General features: G+C 40.8%; 1 protein-coding gene across 1 annotated transcript in view; it reads right to left on the reverse strand.

The window, feature by feature from the left end:
- KCNH5 (potassium voltage-gated channel subfamily H member 5) overlaps positions 1 to 6115 on the reverse strand; it is a 391931-nt gene extending 385816 nt beyond the window's left edge. Inside the window, exon 1 of the mRNA XM_052646974.1 lies at positions 6043 to 6115. Coding sequence (XP_052502934.1) covers positions 6043 to 6115 — 73 coding nt within the window. The remainder of the gene's footprint in view (positions 1 to 6042) is intronic.
- Between the last annotated feature and the right edge of the window lie 13113 nt (positions 6116 to 19228).

A 19228-nucleotide genomic window follows, 5' to 3' on the forward strand; every position in this document is an offset into this window, starting at 1 on the left:
TATTTTGCTTTATTGTGTACGTGGCAAGAACATGAGACTGGAGTTTTTAAAATTCTGTTAGTAAAGAAAAATATTTTACAGATGTCCATTTCTTACAACACATAAAGGCTATTTTCTTTGACCTCAATTTCCACAATAATTACCACTGGTTTGTGACTTGTTATTCAGGTTTATTTGCTTTCACACTATATCTATGTTATTCATAAAAGTACTGTATGACACATTTTAATTTTTCCCACTAAAACTTGATTTTGTTTGGGACATTTCAGAGCATCTCTCAAAATATGGTTTCTAACCGTACCAAAAAGAAAAAAAAAAATCCCTAAAACCAAAATTCAAACTTGATGACAGACAAGAAATAAAACCTCTTAAAGAAGTACTATACCTCCAATCATATTTTTTGAGAGTTTAATAAGTTTGGAAAACTTTGAAGAATATTTTAGCTCTGTATTTTATTTTTAAAGTTTGTATAACATTGAACTACTATAATCATGTAACATCTTAGGTAAGTATCTGTAAATTTGTAAACTATCTTTTAATAAAATCAAAGCACTATCATGAACTGATTCTATTTGATCAAACTTAATCAAAATTATATTAAGACATCTGATGAGGAAATTTTTTGTTGAAACAGAAAATATGTATTCATCCTTCTAATGTGAACATTATTTATACATAATTATTCTGCAAAACTTCATATTTGATATATATTATCACCACACTGAGATGGTTACAATAACATTTTGTTCATCTGCTAAAGTGAATGTCACACTAATCTAAAATTTGAATTTGTTTCCATAAACTGTTTTTACTAATATCACATTCAGTCAGAAAATGTTGGTTATCATCAACTAATATAAGATTTCAATTCCTTTCTTCATTTCACTTTCTTAAAGGTCTTCTATTTTAGATATTTTCTGCCAAGAGTGACAACTAACTTCATTGATTTTTAACCCCCAAATGAGGAAAAGGACAGAAAAGAGAAACAGATATAAATTAGTTTACCTGTGGCAGAACCTATAGTGCCCTCTTGTGGTGAATCTTAACTACAGTACTCCGGAGAACAGTGCAACCTTTTCCTAAACTAAAGGCTGGAGAATGTAGAAGCATTGTTCCTCCATGCTAGCAAGCAGCTGTTATTAACAATGAAAGCAAAAGATAAATATTGACTAAACTAAAAGACTCCTTTACAGAAATTTACTCAGTCACTGTCAAAACAATCAGAGCTACTCCCTTCTACTCTATAAAATACTGTGCTATAGGCTCCTTAGAGTAGGGCAGTTGACAGATAGCCAAGCGTGTGGATTTCTTATGCACTCTACCTCTGCAGTCCATGGGGTCGCAAAGGGGTGGACACAGCTGAGCGACTGAACTGAACTGGACTACTTCTGGAATCAAGCAAAAGATAGACAAACAGAGCAATTTCTAGTGAACACAAGGATGTCCTGGGATAAGCAGCTCCCTAGTCAACAAAGTACTGCATCTCTTATATAAGGCAATGTGGACTCTGAAGCATGGGGCAATCCTCTGGCTTACTTATAAATATAATTTAGGAAGTGGTCAGTGTAATTTCAACCTCTATGATATTTTAAAAGTAGAGCTGATATATCATAAGACTTGGATAAACCAAAGCTTCAGAAATTCTAAGTGGCTTTATCAATATCCCCTGAAGAATCTTTTAGATCTTTCAAGAAAAAATATCAAGTACACTATACCAAAAACAAATTTGTCCTTCATCATTTTTTTAAATTAGATGATATTTATGAGTCATTCTTTATTTTTTAATCACTAGTTTTCCACTTCCTCTCCTATAGGGTCTCATTGAAGATCTCAGTTTTTACAAATATTAACTATAGCACAAAAATTATTTTAGATTTTCCTATTGGTAAGAGCAAAGAAAGTACTTGGGGAGGTATTTCGAGTAAAATGGAAAACTGAGTATACTGAGTTGCTTCTCTTGAAGGGTAAGCAGTTCATAAAATAGTGCTTTTTCTGTTTTCTTCTTTCCTGAGCCCCTTTTTTTCCTCTAAAAAGAAAATACTTCTATTTTTTCCTAATATCTAAAATATTAAAGAACAATAGCTATATTCTAATTTAAAAGAAATTATTTTTATAGTTAAAAATTTCAAAATGGTAACTAGCTTACTGTCACTCAAACTAATAATGTCTGCCTATTTGCTAAGGAATCAAAGACAACATATACACAAAAATGTACTGCCCAAAGCAGTAATCACATTGAAGCCCTTGGAAATATTTTGTTTTGTTTAAATCTAAAGTTCCACCTAAAAGTCTTTTAAAAACTGCTACTTTCTTTCAGGTACCTACCCTCTACCCATAAGTGTACTGCTCCCTACAGCCCAAAACATATGGATGAAGAGCTTGCAAAAATACTGAAATTTAAATAAGGAAAGCTAACCTAATAATGTTTCAGACACAGATTCAGTCAGTAAGCACTTTGGATGGAAGCCTTCTATGAGACATTGCATGCCTGTAATGAACTCGCCACATAGTTCCTAAACTATCTTCCTAACTATATATTTTGATTTTACTAGCCAAAAATGTATCTAAATTTTGCTGTTGCATTTATGCTCTTGACCTTTACAACTTCTTAAATAATGTGCACTCTCTACCTATTAGAATCACATGTAATGATTGTAATTCCTTTTATTTGTCTAAAAATGATCTTATCTTTTATCTTAAAACTAAAAAGAGGAATTTCCTACTTCTACCATTTGGGTATTTGGCTATATAGTATGTTTGTATCTATCCTACTCAATGGCCCTCATTATTTTATTTTATAGACTTTGAATCACCAATAACAATTTGAAATGCTTTCCCATAACAGACTGAGTCAACTAAGTAAGGAAAATAAAAATCCAATCTCAAGAAGCGTAAAATAAGAGCAAATAGGCTATAGTGCCACTCTAGGGCAAAGAATACAGCACCGTTACTCTGGAAAACTGCAACTGAGGAGTTTGGAACTCTATTAGGAAATCCTCATGTTTAAACACTATACCCAAATATATCACACTTCTTGCTCTTTTATTCTTCATCAAGAAGTATTCTGATGGATTTCTAATTGACCAAGATTTCAGCTCATTAGTGATAGCCTAATAAATAAAAGCTTGTATCCCTCCTTTTCTCTCTCCCCTACTTCCTGTTCCCTCCCTCTCTGTATTCTGCTACTTTTTACATCTCTCTTTTGCCCATTGAGTGTGTGAAAGAATGTATCTCCTCTGCATCTGTCTTTGTGTCTGAGTGGATACCTGTCTGTATTTCATCTGTGTTCATCTCTACCTATGTTTCTACTCCATCTGATTCTCACTAAAAGATCTGATCTCTTCATAAGAAGAAAATGAGGTTGTATCAGAAAGAGAAGAATTTCATGGAGTACAGGTAAATAGTCAATCCCAAACCATCTTTCTTTTTCTTAAATATACTGGGAGTACTGCTTCCCTTTTTTTCCACTAAAGCTCTGCCAATACATCACTTTCAATGTTGTTAAGTTATTGAATAATGAAATCTTTACTGTGACAAACTCAATCCATCTGTGAGAACCCTGATGGGTATTTTCTGTTAATCTCAATTAAACAATTTCTCAGAAAGAATTTTTTGATTTCTCTGCCAAATCACACAGAAGTGACAACAACTATGGGATATTCCCATAAAACTGAACACTGTAATTCTCAATTTCTGAGGTACTTCCTGTGTAAGTGGCACTGAGACATTTCAGTACTGATTACATACACAAGGACATATACTTACCTCGAATATCTAACACATTTCAAACAAAGCTGAGAGGTTTTGAGTAGCTGTATTGTAAGTTAGCCACAAGCAATTAGAGGTGATATTTAAAATGCGAAAACAGATGAATTTTCATTTGTACTTCGTGCTATCCATGGAAAGAAACATTAAGCCAGTGAAGCAATTATAACATGAAGTGTAAAAAGGATAAAACGTTCATTAATTTGGATAGTGGATTTAATATGGAGGCAATAGAAGCAGCTATTTCTAAGCCACATAAAGTAAGTCATAATTTCATGGTATATCAGAAATAAAAGATATTCTGCAAACTGGCTCATAGTTTCAGTCTGTATAAGAAGTTTCATCCAAAGATGCTATAAGAGTAAACTTCAGTCAATTCTCATCTACTTTCTAGTTACCATGCCGAGCGATAGAGAACCCTCCAGATTTTTTTAAGGCCTTCTCTTAAAAGTCCTCTTGCAGACCAAATTGCATGGAGTTGAAATAACCCAAGAGGATGAGAAAGCTGAAAAAAAGGGGCTCTATCTTAAAAGCTATATCTTAAATAGCTAATTCCAATAAACTTTAAATTTCCCAAACTGGTTGTTTTAACAGTAATATCCCTTTGTACTCCAGATTTCTATACAATATTAATATAGGAAATAATGTATAAACACATAAATCATCTACCATAATGAGTTCATATTTTATATTATCATAAAAATCAAACACACATTCAAAATCACACTGGAATGGCTAAAAATATTATAGTTATTTTTTAAAACTAGACCAGGCCTATTAGCCATTTTTTCCAACCCCAAAAAGTCAGTTCAAGACTTGAAACAGACATTGATAAAATAGGAAGAAATAAAGTCAAAAGTCACAAATTAAAGCCTAATACCATGTCAGAGATTGATGAAAAGTACCTTGGGACGCTTACATTACAGTCCCAAAATCAAGGGAAATATTTGCAAACCTGGTTTCAGAAGAGATTATATCCTGAGAATTAATACAACCTAATCTACCAATTCAGGAAAAGCACAATTGTGCCTCTCTCTGTTTTGCACACTAAGCAGGGAGCTTTTTGAAAGCAGAAGTGTTTTAATCATTTTTTATCCAAAGGACCCCACAGAGTGTCTCTTGTATAAGGCATCCAAATAAATACTGTTTAATTGAATGAATGAATGATTAAACAATGATTATGGAACTGCATAGAGTATTTCCACTGCTTTAGTCCAAGATCTACTGTAATTAATATGCAGAAATGTCTTTCTCATAATTCTCCAAGCAAAGGATCTCAAAATAAAATAACTGGCTTCTGAAGGAAAAAAGGAACAACTTTAAAGCATATTTTACACATCTTGCTTGTAAAATTAAAAGTTATATAAAAGATTTGAAAACAAGTAGAAGATATATATTTCAGTAAAATGCAAAGTTTACAAGGTCCTAAAAGGTGAAATATATAACCATCCCCCCATTCAGATATCTTAGAGGAAATGAACACACAAATGGACAGAAATTTAAAGTCACTCTAATGCAAGAAAATCCTAGCCTCAGTAGCAAAGTAGGACGGCATTTTTTAAATTGTTTCTTTAGTTACTTTAAAAGCACAGTAGCTATTGCTTCCCCTCTACATTTCTCCTGTTTAAGTCAAATCAAATATATCATATAGATCAACAAAGACCAATGCCTCAGAAAAAAGAAACTTCAAATTTGACCAAAATAATCGCCTTTCCCTTTTTCCAGAACCGACTCTTTCTTAGGTTCAACTCCAAGCACACTCCCAAACACTAGGCTCCTTTCAACGGTACCCATTGGGCCTGAAAGCCATTCCAGAGACTTAAATTTTAAGGAGCCACTTTCACAGCCATTCCCAACTTAAGGGAAGCCCTTCCACCGAGATTAAAAATTTGATCAGTCTCTGCAGTCTACTTGATTTTAAAAAAAAAAAAAAACGTGGTGGAAAGACGAACAAGAAAGGCATCCCTCAACAAACTCAACTCTGTTCTCCAGCTGTACCTCCTCCCTACCCGCCGCTCCCCTTCGACTTCCTCTGCTCCCAGCTCTGGACAGGTGGGAGGGGGGTGAGTACGTCCTGGGGAGGGGCTGCAACAAACTTTCCTTCTGCCACCTCGTTCCCACCCCCACCTCACATCAGGTCCAGCTGGTAACTGAAGCCACTGGGAAGGGCCGTCCGTATCCCCTTCCCCCCTTGGGAGAGGGATGAGATGAGGTGGATGGGGGGCGTGGGTGGGCAGGATGCAGGTGAAGGGGTGTTCTGACTGTAACTCTTCTTACCACTGGAGCGCCTGACGATGTTTTCCAGAAACGTGTTCTGCGGTGCCACCAGCCCTCTCTTGCCCCCCGGCATCCTGGGTCTAAAGAGCAGCGGCCAGGATCCGCGGCGGGGGAGGGGGGGTTGCAGGAAGAGAAGGTGGAGCAAGAAGAGGAAAAGGTGGAAGAGAAGATCGAGCCGAAAGAAGAGGGGTCGCGGCGGCGGCGGCGGGGTCCCCTGACTGCGTCTCCAGCCCGACCCGGATGAGCAGCTCTGGGGAGAAGGACCAGGCAGTTCATGGTAGTAGCACTGCCCCGGCCGCCGCTGCCCAGACTGTGGCGGTGCCGCGCACGGGGCTCGGGAACTGCAGGCTCCGCGGGGCACAGTGCGCCTGCGCCGCCCCCGCTGTCGCTGTCCCGCCGGTGTTGATGCTGAAGCTGCCGCTGAGGCTGTTGTCGCGGCGGCGGTCACCTAGGCGCGGGCTCAGCATTTCTCCCCCTGCCCCGACCACCGGGGCTGAGGGAGCAGGAAAAGCCCACTCGAAGCCCTCTCTTCTGGACCCTTTGCTGCCCCTTCCTCTCTCCCTTCCCTCATCCACCCCTCTGGCACGGCTCGTTCGGGGCTGCCCCGCTGAGCCCAACTTCTGCCCGGCCGTGCGCCCGGTGGCCGCTCTTCTCTCGCTGGAGATCGAGGCTAATGCTCGCTGTCCAGTGGGGCCCTGGAGAGGGCAAGAAAGTGGGGAGAGGCAGGCAGGATGCCAAAGAGAGCAATGGGCAGTCACAGGGGGTCACATCTCGGTTTCTCCAGCCAAGATCCCCAGTCCTGACTGCTCCCGGGAACGCGGCTGCCGGGGCGGAGGTGTTGACCATCTCCCGCTCCAGCCCAGGCTGAGAGCGGAAAGGGGACTGACTGGGCGGCGCGCGGGGACGCAGAGCAGCCACCTGACGCTGCTACTGCCCCCCTCTGGGCTTGGGCGCCCGAAGCTTAACAGGGGAGCTCTCTACACCCGCCCTAGCCCACGCCTTGGAGCCAGAGCCAGATAAGGTCCGAGCGCAAAGCTGGGCAGGGCGGGGGCCGGAAATGGCCCCTGCACCCCAGGCTGGGTCTGGCGCGCGGTGGGGCGCTGCGACTGCACTGGGATCCTTCCCAGGGCTGCGGAGCGCAGAGGCGAGCGGCAAGCTCCACCGCCTCTAAGTTGCGGGAAAGGTTGCGCTTAATGAAACGAGTAGGGGAAGAGGGTGACCAATTCACCCTCCGAGAGAAGGAGAGTGCAGCGAGCAGCGTTTGCGGTGGAAAAACAGTGAAGGCGGTGGGCGCGGAGCTGCCCAGGACCGGAGCCTGCGAGCGGGAATCGTTTACAACAAAGCTCGGAACGGGCGACAGGAGGGGAATCCTTAAAAACAGAGCCCACAAGCCAGAGTCTGTGACGGAGAAGGGAAAATAGCCTAAGTGCGAAAGGACTGGGGAAACAGAGGGAAAGAAATGAGGGCGCTCATGACAGCAAGGATACCTCCTTTTATCTAAGGCCGTGGTTCTAAGGGGTCCCGGACTGGAAGCACCTCCTAAGAACTTGTTTAAAATGCAAATTATTCGGCTCTACCCCAGAGCTCGGAAACCAGGAACTCTGGGAGCTGGGGCTAACAATGCTTTAAGAAGCCCTCCGGATAAATATTCTTGCACAAGTTTAAGCAGAACTGATCTAAGGCTTTCGCTCCGGAGGCTTCGCCCGGGCCTGTCTAGAAAGGACGACTGCATAAACGGTGTTGAGGAGTGAGGACAGAAAGTGCGCTCAGGCCGGGTCAGAGGTTGGTGTCGAGGCAAAGCATAAAGTAGGAAGGCTAAAGGAGAGTTGGATGGGGGCGTCCCCTTTGCTGGCACCTGTGCTAGATAACCCTTGCTAGAAATGGTCAAACTGGGCTGCTCAGAAGCAGTAGGATTCTCCCTGGAAGAGGTCAGAGGAAATAACCTCTACTCCGCCCCTACTCTGGGCAGGGGGATAGGGAAGCCGGGGTGGTGTCTCGACTTCCTTTGGAGACCCCTAGATTACCAGTCACTTGTCTCAAGTTACTGTCCCCCTCTCCAGAGCAGTATGTGTAAGGGCCATAGCCTGTAGCCAAAGTGAGTGAAATGAAGTTGCTCAGTCGTGTCCGACTCTGCAACCCCATGGACTGTGACCTACCGGGCTCCTCCATCCATGGGATTTTCCAGGCAAGAGTTCCAGAGTGGGTTGCCATTTCCTTCTCCAGGGGATCCTCCTGACCCAGGGACTGAACACAATGCAGGAGGACGCTTTACCCTCTGATCCCGGAGGGAAGCTAGCCTGTAGCCAAGAGACACATAAATACACAGCCAATATCCAGGCTTTAGTTTAGGGTCATTTTCTCCCTCTCCTCTGAAATTTCCACCTGTTCCTCCAGAGATTGGGCGACTGATCAAACCCAGAAGGTTGATGCACTGTAAGAAGCAGTTTGCTCTGCTAGGATTCTTTCCACACAAAATCAAGAGACTTGGAATAACACTAGCCTAGCCTTGCTTTCTGGGCTTCCTCCAGTGGCTCAGTGGTAAAGAATCCACCTGCAATGCAGGAACCACAGGAGACGCAGGTTCTATCTCTGGGTCAGGAAGATCCCCTAGAAGAAGGCGTGGCAACCTACTCCAGTATTCTTGCCTTAAGAGTCCCATGGACAGAGGAGCCTGGCGGGCTACAGTCCGTAGGATCTCAAAGAGTCGGACATGACTGAAGCAACTTAGTACACTGGCAGGCAGCCTTGATTTCTACCCCAAGCACTCTTGGTGGTGCCAGTTTATTTCCTGATAACTAGAATGTCTTATAAATATATCAGTTCAGTTCAGTCGCTCAGTTGGGTCCGACTCTTTGCGACCCCATGGATCGCAGCACGCCAGGCCTCCCTGTCCATCACCAACTCCCGGAGTTCACTCAGACTCACAGCCATCTAGTTGGTGATGCCATCCAGCCATCTCATCCTCTGTCGTGTTTTTTAGTAGAAATGCATTGGGGTGTCTTTAGTGAAATAACAAGGAGCTCAGGTTCAGATTGGATCCTGGTGATTAGCCTGCCAGGACAGGAGTCAGAGAGGTGGCTGAGGTTACAGCTGTCTTTCTGACGTTTATTGTGTGTGATTTAAGAGGAAAATGAAAGTCAAAATCTCTCAGTTGTGTCCAACTGTTTGGGACCCCATAGACTGTAGCCTTCCAGGCTCCATGGAATTCTCCAGACAAGAATACTGAAGTTGGTATCCATTGCCTTCTCCAAGGGATCTTCCCAACCCCGAGGTCGAACCCATGTATCCTGCATTGCAGGCAGATTCTGTGCTGTCTGAGCCATCAGGGAAGTCTGTATAAGCAGAAGAGGAACTGGAAACCTGAGCTTAGACACACAGTTGGATTTTGCCCCTCTTCTGATATTTTTCTGTGACCTCTGCTTATGGCTACTAGTCTACTGTACAGACCACAACTAATCAGCCATTCACAGACTTAGTACTGAGATAATGAACAAGCAGGCTAATTTCATATATATAATAGAAAATATATAAATATCTATAAAATACATGCATAATATCAATATATTTCATAGATTGCGATCCTAGACTTCTAACATATGATAAATCTATCATCACCATTTACAGGAAATATCCCAAATCTATATGTTCTTTTGCACATCGTCAGCTGCCCACATCTTGCCTCTGGGTATTGATATAAATCTCAGATTGCTAGCATTTCCCATCTAGTATAAATATCTCTGTTCCTAATCACTCCTCTGTGGGTATATTAGCTCACACTTCCCAAAGAGGAAACTCTTTTGGACTCCATTAAGACATAGTCACACAATTACTGGTAGAATTTCCCCACTTATTTCCAGCTTCAGATTTAATTAAAATGACATCCTTTTTTCTTTGTCCTTCATAATATCATAGCATTATAACTTTGAAATTATTTTGATTATTGCAAAAAAATTGATTGTTAAAGTGTCAAATCCTTGGTTTAAACACTTTTCTTAATCCTCTAGTTTAAATTTTCAATATACAGAAGAGGAAAGCAAGGCCTGGAGAGATAAGGTGTCTAATCCAAGATGCCACAGTGCTTTAGAGGCTACACTGTGACTAGAATCAAGCCTTCTAAACCTGAGAGCTCCTTGTAGATAATAGAAAACAACCTAATGTTGGTATAGCGTGGTAGTGATCAGCAACATCTGATGATCTCTATGGCCATCGCTGGTTTTGCACAACTGCAGAGAAGAGAAACCCCTCCTAATCAACATAGAATTAAGGAAAACAGAGCAGAACTGGCACCGTATGGACTGACTGGCTCGAAGGAATGTGCTGGCAGATTGCAGCAGGTACCAATACAGCATCTTAAAAGTGGTTTTCAGACAGAGTCCATATGTTGTAACCAAGCCACAGGATATACAGGTGAGACAGACAGGAATCAGCAAGCTTTCAATGTCACACAAAGGGCATTTCACTGCAAAGATTACATTTTTAAAGCAGAATCATTGTCCTTTCCTTCTGTCTTGGGGTATTGCAATTAGAGTGGTGTTGTCTGTGAGAGCCAAGAGTTCCAATGCCCAGAGGTGTTCACCAACTCCTAAGTCACAGCTATGAAATGAAGGGAAAGCTAGCTGAGCTGCAGGTGTACGTCTGCCTACAACACGGGAGACCTGGGTTCGGTCCCTGGGATGGGAAGATCCCCTGGAGAAGGAAATGGCAACCACTCCAGAACTCTTGCCTGGAAAACCCCATAGGCAGAGGAGCCTGGTAGGCTACAGTCCATGAGGTCACAAAGAGTTGGACACGACTGAGCAACTTCCAGTTTAACAGCAACCAGTACAAGAGTGAAGAGTTAGAAAATGATATATTAGGAAGCGATGGTTTGTAATTACTATAGGTTTGCTGAAGAATTCTTTTATCCCTCCTTTGAGGATTTAAAATATAGTTAATTTGACAGTAGCTATAATTATGTGTAAACTCTCAGAAATGCATTAAAAATAGGTCCAGTCTAACACTGTTTGATCTTTTATTTGAAAATGGCTCACCCACTAATCTCTCTGGGGATGCTTTTCTCTCCGTCCCTGCTCTCTGTTTCTGAGCAGAGGTATAAGATGCAACCTGTAGATGCTAAATGGGTGGTTCTGATGGGGAAATAGGAGGGAAGAAGAAAACAAAAATCCAGAAGCTGCTCTCCATCCTGGCCTCCAGGATTGGTGACATTAGCTGCAATATCAGTTCAAACCATTTCTGGTTTCCCAATCCATTTTCCAAATCTCACTCTCCACCTCCTCCAGAGCCCCACCTCTGCTCTAGCAATAAAATATCCAAATTATTATCTGATTCCCTTGCTTGCACAAAGTCCCACACTTAAACTTATAATCTTCCTCCTTCTCCCTCCTACCCCAGAATCTAAGAGAAAGCAGAATATTTAGCTTCAATTTACCCTGCTGTAAAAATGGAAATTTGAAATTCTACTTAAGAGAGCTGTTACGAGGATGAAACGAGATCCTATTTGATAGCTTTTAAAATAATAGCTGGCATGTAACAAGGACCATATAAGTGTTTGTCAATAAGCCTTTTCATCCCTTTCTATTTTCATCTACAATAATAGCTCCACGTGGTGGTCACTACTTATGCTCACCAATAACCAAGCACCTTCTCCACTTCCTTGAAATTAATTATGGCCATAAACTATTAATAGTTCTGGTCAATGAACTGTGAATAGAGGCAATGTTTATTACTTCCTGGTGAAAGCAGATAAGAGTTAGAACCCAGTGTTTGATGCTCCTCTTCCTCTGCTTCAGTGACTGTGGAATGCCAAGCAACACAAGAACAGCTACAGGAAGGATTACCTAGACCAGTGATAGACATTATATAAACAGGAAATAAGCTTCTGTCAAGACACTGAGATTCTGGCACTGTTCCTTACTGTACCATACCCTGATCTACCCTAACTGATATGGATTGTGAACTTGCTTTAGCTACAGCAAATTAGGGGAACAATAATTCCCTGACTGTACACTAGAATCACCTGGGGAGCTTATAAAAATCCCAATGTCCTGGCCACAGCCCCCAGACCAAGTACACCAGAATTTCTGAGTGTGAGACTCATACATCAGTAGCTTTTTAAGTTCCCGAGGTGATCTCAACGTGCAGCAAAGTTAAGAGCCATTGTCCTACATGGTAGCATCTTAAATGTCCATCAACAGAGGAATGGATAAAGATGTGGTACATACACAATCAACTATGGTTTCAACCATAAAAAGGAACAAAACTGTGCAATTTGAAGAAATGTGGATGGACCTGGAGACTGTCACACAGGATGAAATGTCAGAAAGAGATAAATATTGCATATGAACACATACGTGGAATCTAGAAAAATGGTATGATGAACCTATTTACTAAGCAGAAATAGAGATACAAATGTTGAGAACAAACGTATGGACACCAGAGGGGCAGGAGATAAACTGGGAGACTGGGACTGATATATATATGTGTATATATATATGTGTATATATACACTGCTGCTGCTGTCACTTCAGTCGTGTCCGACTCTGTGCAACCCCTTAGACGGCAGACCACCAGGCTCCCGCATCCCTGGGATTCTCCAGGCAAGAACACTGGAGTGGGTTGCCATTTCCTTCTCCATGCATGAAAGTGAAAAGTGAAAGTGAAGCCGCTCAGTCGTGTCCGACCCTCAGCGACCCCATGGACTTCAGCCTTCCAGGCTCCTCCGTCCATGGGATTTTCGGGCAAGAGTACTGGAGTGGGGTGCCATTGCCTTCTCTGATATATACACTGCTGCTTCTGCTGCTGTTGCTGCTGCTGCTAAGTCTACTATGTGTAAAATAACTACTGAGAATCTACCATGTAGCAAACGGAACTCTATTCAATGCTCTGTGACCTAAGTGGGAAGGAAATCCAAAAAAGAGGGGATAACTGTGTAGCTGTAACTCATTCACTTTGCAGCAGAAACTAACACATTGTAAAGCAACAACATGCCAATAATAGTTTTTAATAAAATAAAATGCATAGTATTTGCATATAAAAAAGAACCATTGTCTTAGAGCAATGCTGCACTCTATGGGACTCTCTGGGATTTAGACATTGTGCCAAGATCCTCCAATGGCAACCCACTCCAGTACTCTTGCCTGGAAAATCCCATGGACAGAGGAGCCTGGTAGGCTACAGTCCATGGGGTTGCTAAGAGTTGGACAGGACTGAGCGACTTCACTTTCACTTTTCACTTTCATGCATTGGAGAAGGAAATGGCAACCCACTCCAGTGTTCTTGCCTGGAGAATCCCAGGGATGCTGGAGCCTGGTGGGCTGCCATCTATGGGATCGCACAGAGTCGGACATGACTGAAGCAACTTAGCAGCAGCAGCCTCAACTCTCAAGGATCAGACCTATGGTACAACCACCCAGCAAAGACTCCACACTAATATATCCAACTATGAGTTTCTCTATACTCGTAGCTGCTGAGCTTCTCAGGAGAGAATCACAAAAGCTCCAAGATTGAGGCACCAGAAACTCAAGGTCTCCATAATCAATTTGCCTCTCCATTGAATATATTAGGCATCTAGGCATGCCTTCTACACATCCCTAGTCAACTGACCCTTCCATTCTCTACAGTAGCTTTCCAAAGCTGCTTCTCTCTTTTCACACCTCAGATGTACCCTCTTACCTCTCCGTCTCAGAAGATGAGCCACAGAGAACAGGTTATGTTGTCAACCCTTAGATTTCCTGCTTTGGCTCTCTTCTTTATCTTCTTTCTTCATAGTGAGCAGAAAGCAATTCCCCTTACCATCTCTCCACTAGCACTCTAGATCCTATTCACTCATGCCTCCTGAAGAACTTCACTTTACTAGCTCCCCCCTCATTCCTCTTAGGAGAAGGCAATGGCAACCCACTCCAGTACTCTTGCCTGGAAAATCCCATGGATGGAGGAGCCTGGTAGGCTGCAGTCTATGGGGTCACTAAGAGTTGGACAGGACTGAGCGACTTCCCTTTCACTTTTCACTTTCATGCATTGGAGAAGGAAATGGCAACCCACTCCAGTGTTCTTGCCTGGAGAATCCCAGGGACAGGGGAGCCTGGTGGGCTGCCGTCTATGGGGTTGCACAGAGTCAGACACGACTGAAGCGACTTAGCAGCAGCAGCCTCATTCCTCTCTCTTCAACATCTAATATGCTTTAAGAATGCTTTCTTTACTCACTGTTCTGTTCATATTTCTTAATTGCCAAATCCAGTGAGGCAATTTCATTCTTAATTTCACTTTACCTGCCTATGATGGTTGACCCTGTTCCAACTCCTTTCTGCTCAAAACGTTCTCCTGCCTTAGACTGCCTGGTTTTAAATATTATTGTGTGACCTCAGTATTTTAATTAACCTATGTGTGTTTGAGTTTCTTTATTAGTAAAAAGAGAATAACAACAGTCCCGATCTCATATAATTGATTGAAGAATTAAATGAGATATAGAGTCAATACTCTGTAATTGCCTATATGAGAAAAGAATCTAAAAAAGAGTGGATATATATATATATGTACAACTGATTCACTTTGCTGTGCACCTGAAACTAACAAAACATTGTAAATCAACTATACTCCAAAAAAAAAAAATTTTTTTAAGGAATAGACAGTCAACAGGGGCCTACTGTATAGCACAGGGAAATCTACTCACTATTTTGTAATAACCTATATGGAAAGAGAATCTGGAGGAGAAGGGGACGACAGAGGATGAGATGGCTGGATGGCATCGCTGACTCGATGGACGTGAGTCTGAGTGAACTCTGGGAGTTGCTGATAGACAGGGAGGCCTGGAGTACTGCGATTCATGGGGTCGCAAAGAGTCGGACACAACTGAGCGACTGAACTGAACTGAACTGAACTGATGTAGATATATAACTGGATCACTATGCTATACACCTGAAACTAGCATAGCATTATAAGTCAGCTATAGTCCAATATAAAATAAAAATTAAATTTAAAAAATAATAAAAATATTGATTTCTCAGCCAAAAAAAAAAGGCTGAGAAAAATCATTAAACAAGAAAAAAACAGAATTAAATGAGATAATGCAGGTGTGCAGTCTTGTATCCCCATTTCTTAATGTAAAACTCTGAAATCCTAAACTTCTTTTTCATAAATTTGTTACAAACTCATTTGCCAGAAAAGTCTGACCTGAACTGTCATGAAGTTATTTGTACTATTTTGTTATCCCGCTTGCTGTGAATATACATGTTTTGCTTCATAGACACTGATGTGTTTGATAACAGGAAATTTTGTCACTAATCTTTATAGGAGAAAAAAATATATTGAAATCCACAAATTTCTGAATTCCAAAATACAGATCTCTTCCTGTAACTCTAGACATGCCTACCTATGTGCTGACTGACCCTCTTTATGTAGCAATGCCATGGAGACCCCAAAATCAACATATCCAAAACAGATGTAGCATTTTGCAGCCTGCCCAGTCATTCTCTCCCTCCAGTGTATATCACCTCCATCCACCCAGTTGTCAAGTCAATAGATTCAAGCTTCAATTCTTCTCTGTCCCTAGCTCTGACAGCCAATCTTGTTTATTCTACCATCCAGAGGTCTCTTAAAAGTTGCCACTTACTATCACTGTTGGCACTGCTGGAGGTCAGACCTCCTATGCAATCAACATTGAGAATTCTTGTTACCTTAATTTCATGTACCTAGAGCATATTCATAATCTATATCCATCAGGATAAACACTTCAGGGTCTCATCATCCACTTGGATTACCGCAACAGTGATGTAAATTTATCTCCCTGCTGTACTGCTCTCTGCCTCCATCCCCAAGTTCCACCCAATTCATTCTTTACCCTAAAGTTCTTAAAGCATAAATCTATTTACATCACACTCCTGAATTGTTCTTTGTCCTCAGCTAAAAGTCCAATGCCCTAAATTAGCCTTTTTTTAATCCTTCTCTATCAGACTCCTGCATACTTACCCCAGTGTCAGTGCTCACCATTCCCCTTTGCAACCCACCTCCTCCTACTTTCTTGCTCCCCACACTCCTTTTTGTTTCTTGTACTTACCATGCTCTCTTTCTTCCTTTGTTATTGTTTAGTTGCTAAGTCGTGTCTGGCTCTTTTGCAACCCCATGAACTGTAGCCCACCAGCCTCCCTGTCCATGGGGTTTTCCAACCGAAAATACTGGAGTGGATTGTCATTTCCTTCTCCAGGGGCTCTTCCCAACCCAGGGATCAAACTCGTGTCTCCAGCATTGGCAAGCAGATTCTTTACCACTGAGCTACCAGGGAAGGCCCTTTCTTCCTTTACCCATATCCTATATCACCAGGCATATTTCTTCTGAACCTAGATTAGATAACTTTTCCTCCAAAAGGCTTTCTTTGACTGTCCAAGACTTAATGAAGAGCCCTTCCTGTGTCTTCTTCCAATGCCACCATATGCTTTTTCTACTGTAGCTTTTGCCTCACTGTTATAAAAAAAGGTTATGAATACAGTTGAGATCCTAATTATCTTCACACTAGAGCTTCCACTAACCAGTCTGGCATCTTCATAATAATTAAGAAATCCTCTTTGGACAGTCATAGGCCCAAGGCAAGGACATCAATTGGTGAAATTATTGTGATCTGGATTTCAATTTCTATTTATCCCTCTGATGGGTGCCCTCAGTGGCAAGAAGGAGGAAATCTTTCTACATGAGAGAAATAGGAAAGGGAAATTCACAGTAATAGGAAAGTTTATGATATGTGACCAAAAGTGAATAATTCAGATTTAACAAAGACAAACAGGAGACAGAATTGGAGACACAGATAAGGACTCATTATTAGGGACTTTGGCTTATTCTGTAGGCAACAAAAGATATGTTTTGAGTAAAAAAGTAACATGGTTTTTTAGGAGAAGGAATCTATATGTAATGGATACATAAGATGCTTTGGAGACTCATCACAAAAATTTTTTTTGTGACTATGCATTTTGACAGATGTTAACTAGATTTGTTATGGTGACCATTTTACAGTATGTGCAAATACCTAACCACTATGTTGTATATCAAAATTAATATAATGTTGTATGTGAGTTATACCTTAATTTTTTTAATGCTTTGGGGAAGGGGAAGATCAGGATTAGAGAAACAAAATAAGAGACTCCTGCATATGAAGAGATCTTACTTTGAAATATAAATGTTTTCCTTCAACTTCTATATTTACAGTTATTCTCTTGCTATCACCAATATATATATTTATTTAGCTCTCATTAAGTGTCTATAACATGCAGAACACAAATTGATTTCTTAATTATTCAATGCTATTGACAAAAATTTTTAGTATAGAATTAAAGATCTTAATTTCCACCCACAATTCACACCACATGCCACTATAAATTCCAAATATACTACTGAGTTAAATACTTTAAAACTGTTAAAAGTAGGTTTCTAAGTATTTCCTAAATTTTCTGAAACATAGGAAATTATAAATAACAAGGTAAGCAGGTTTGATTACATCAAACCATATCACCTGCACACACACAAAAAGCATAATGGAGATGAAGAGGAATTTGAAAGAATGAAAAAACATTCATGATTAATTTGACAGGGAAACTTTTTTTTCAAAATCTGCTTGGAATGAATACAAATCTATATATAAAAGATTCCAATGAACAAATAGCCCAATGAATTAATGGATAATAACCATAATTGTAAATTTTTGCATGATTCTCAACCACATCTTGTGAGATTAATAGAACAAGTATAATTATTTCTATTGCTCACATTTTCTAAATGCCCCAAATATATTAAGTGACTTTTAGAAGATCCTCAGCCAGTATGTGGCAAGTCAAAGCTCAGCCCAATTCTTTGGATACTGTGTTCAATATCCTTTCCTCTATGTCACATTGAAATATCAATAATATAGGGCAAGGGTATAACTCAAATGAGAAAATACATTTATGAAAATTGCTAAAACTAAACTATGTGTTATTGCTAATAAACTTAAATGACCCAAATATTTAGATACGAATAAATCAATAAGCAAATCACAGTATGTAAATTTAATTATAAGCAAAATTCCATTGAAATTGACACATTCAAGGACTATGTAGAAATATGGAAAAGATCTTTAAAAATACAGGCCAATGGAAAAACATATGTAATGTGAAGCATTACATATTCATTGATTTCTACAATATACATTTTGACTTGTAATCAGGAACATGATAAAAGACTATAGATTTTATGACTCAGTGGTGATTTACAAGATTGGGGTTTTGTTTTTCCTTTTCATATAATAATATTTATGACCAACCTAGACAGCACATTAAAGAGCAAAAACATTACTTTGCCAACAAAGGTCTGTCTAGTCAAGGCTATGGTTTTTCCAGTAGTCATGTATGGATGTGAGAGTTGGACCATAAAGAAAGCTGAGCACTGAAGAACTGATGCTTTTGAACTGTGGTATTGGAGAAAACTCTTGAGAGTCCCTTGAACTGCAAGGAGATCCAACCAGTCCATCCTAAAGGAAATCAGTCCTGAATGTTCATTGGAAGGACTGATGTTGAAGCTGAAACTTCAATACTTTGGCCACTTGATGCAAAGAGCTGACTCACTGGAAAAGACACTGATGCTGGGAAAGATTGAAGGCGAGAGAAGAAGGGAACGACAGAGGATGAGATGGTTGGATGGCATCACTGACTCAATGGACATGAGTTTGAGTAAACTCCAGGAGTTGTTGATGGACAGGGAGGCCTGGTGAGCTGCGGTTCACAGGATCACAAAGAGTCGGACACGACTGAGCAACTGAACAGAACTATTGATTTTGATGTTTCTATTAAATGTTCACTGTCAGTTGTTAATAGATCATTTAAAACCAAAGCAAAAACCTGCCTGAAAGAAATGATACACACACACATAAAATGTCTAGGGAATAAGTATAAAGCAACTTATTTCCAAAAACAAAAGGCTATATTGAGGTATAACTGACATACAATAAACTACACATATTTAAAAAGTTAAATTTATTGGCTTTTGACATTTTGTTGTTCACTCACTCAGTCACGTCTGACTATTTGCAACCCCATGAATGCAGCACACCAGGCTTCCCTGTCCATCACCAAGTCCTGGAACTTGCTCAAACTCGTGTGCATCAAGCTGGTGTTGCCATCTAACCATCTCATCCTCTTTCATCCCCTTCTCCTCCTGCTTTCAATCTTTC

This window comes from Budorcas taxicolor, chromosome 10, assembly GCF_023091745.1.
Source record: "Budorcas taxicolor isolate Tak-1 chromosome 10, Takin1.1, whole genome shotgun sequence".
NCBI lineage: Eukaryota > Metazoa > Chordata > Mammalia > Artiodactyla > Bovidae > Budorcas > Budorcas taxicolor.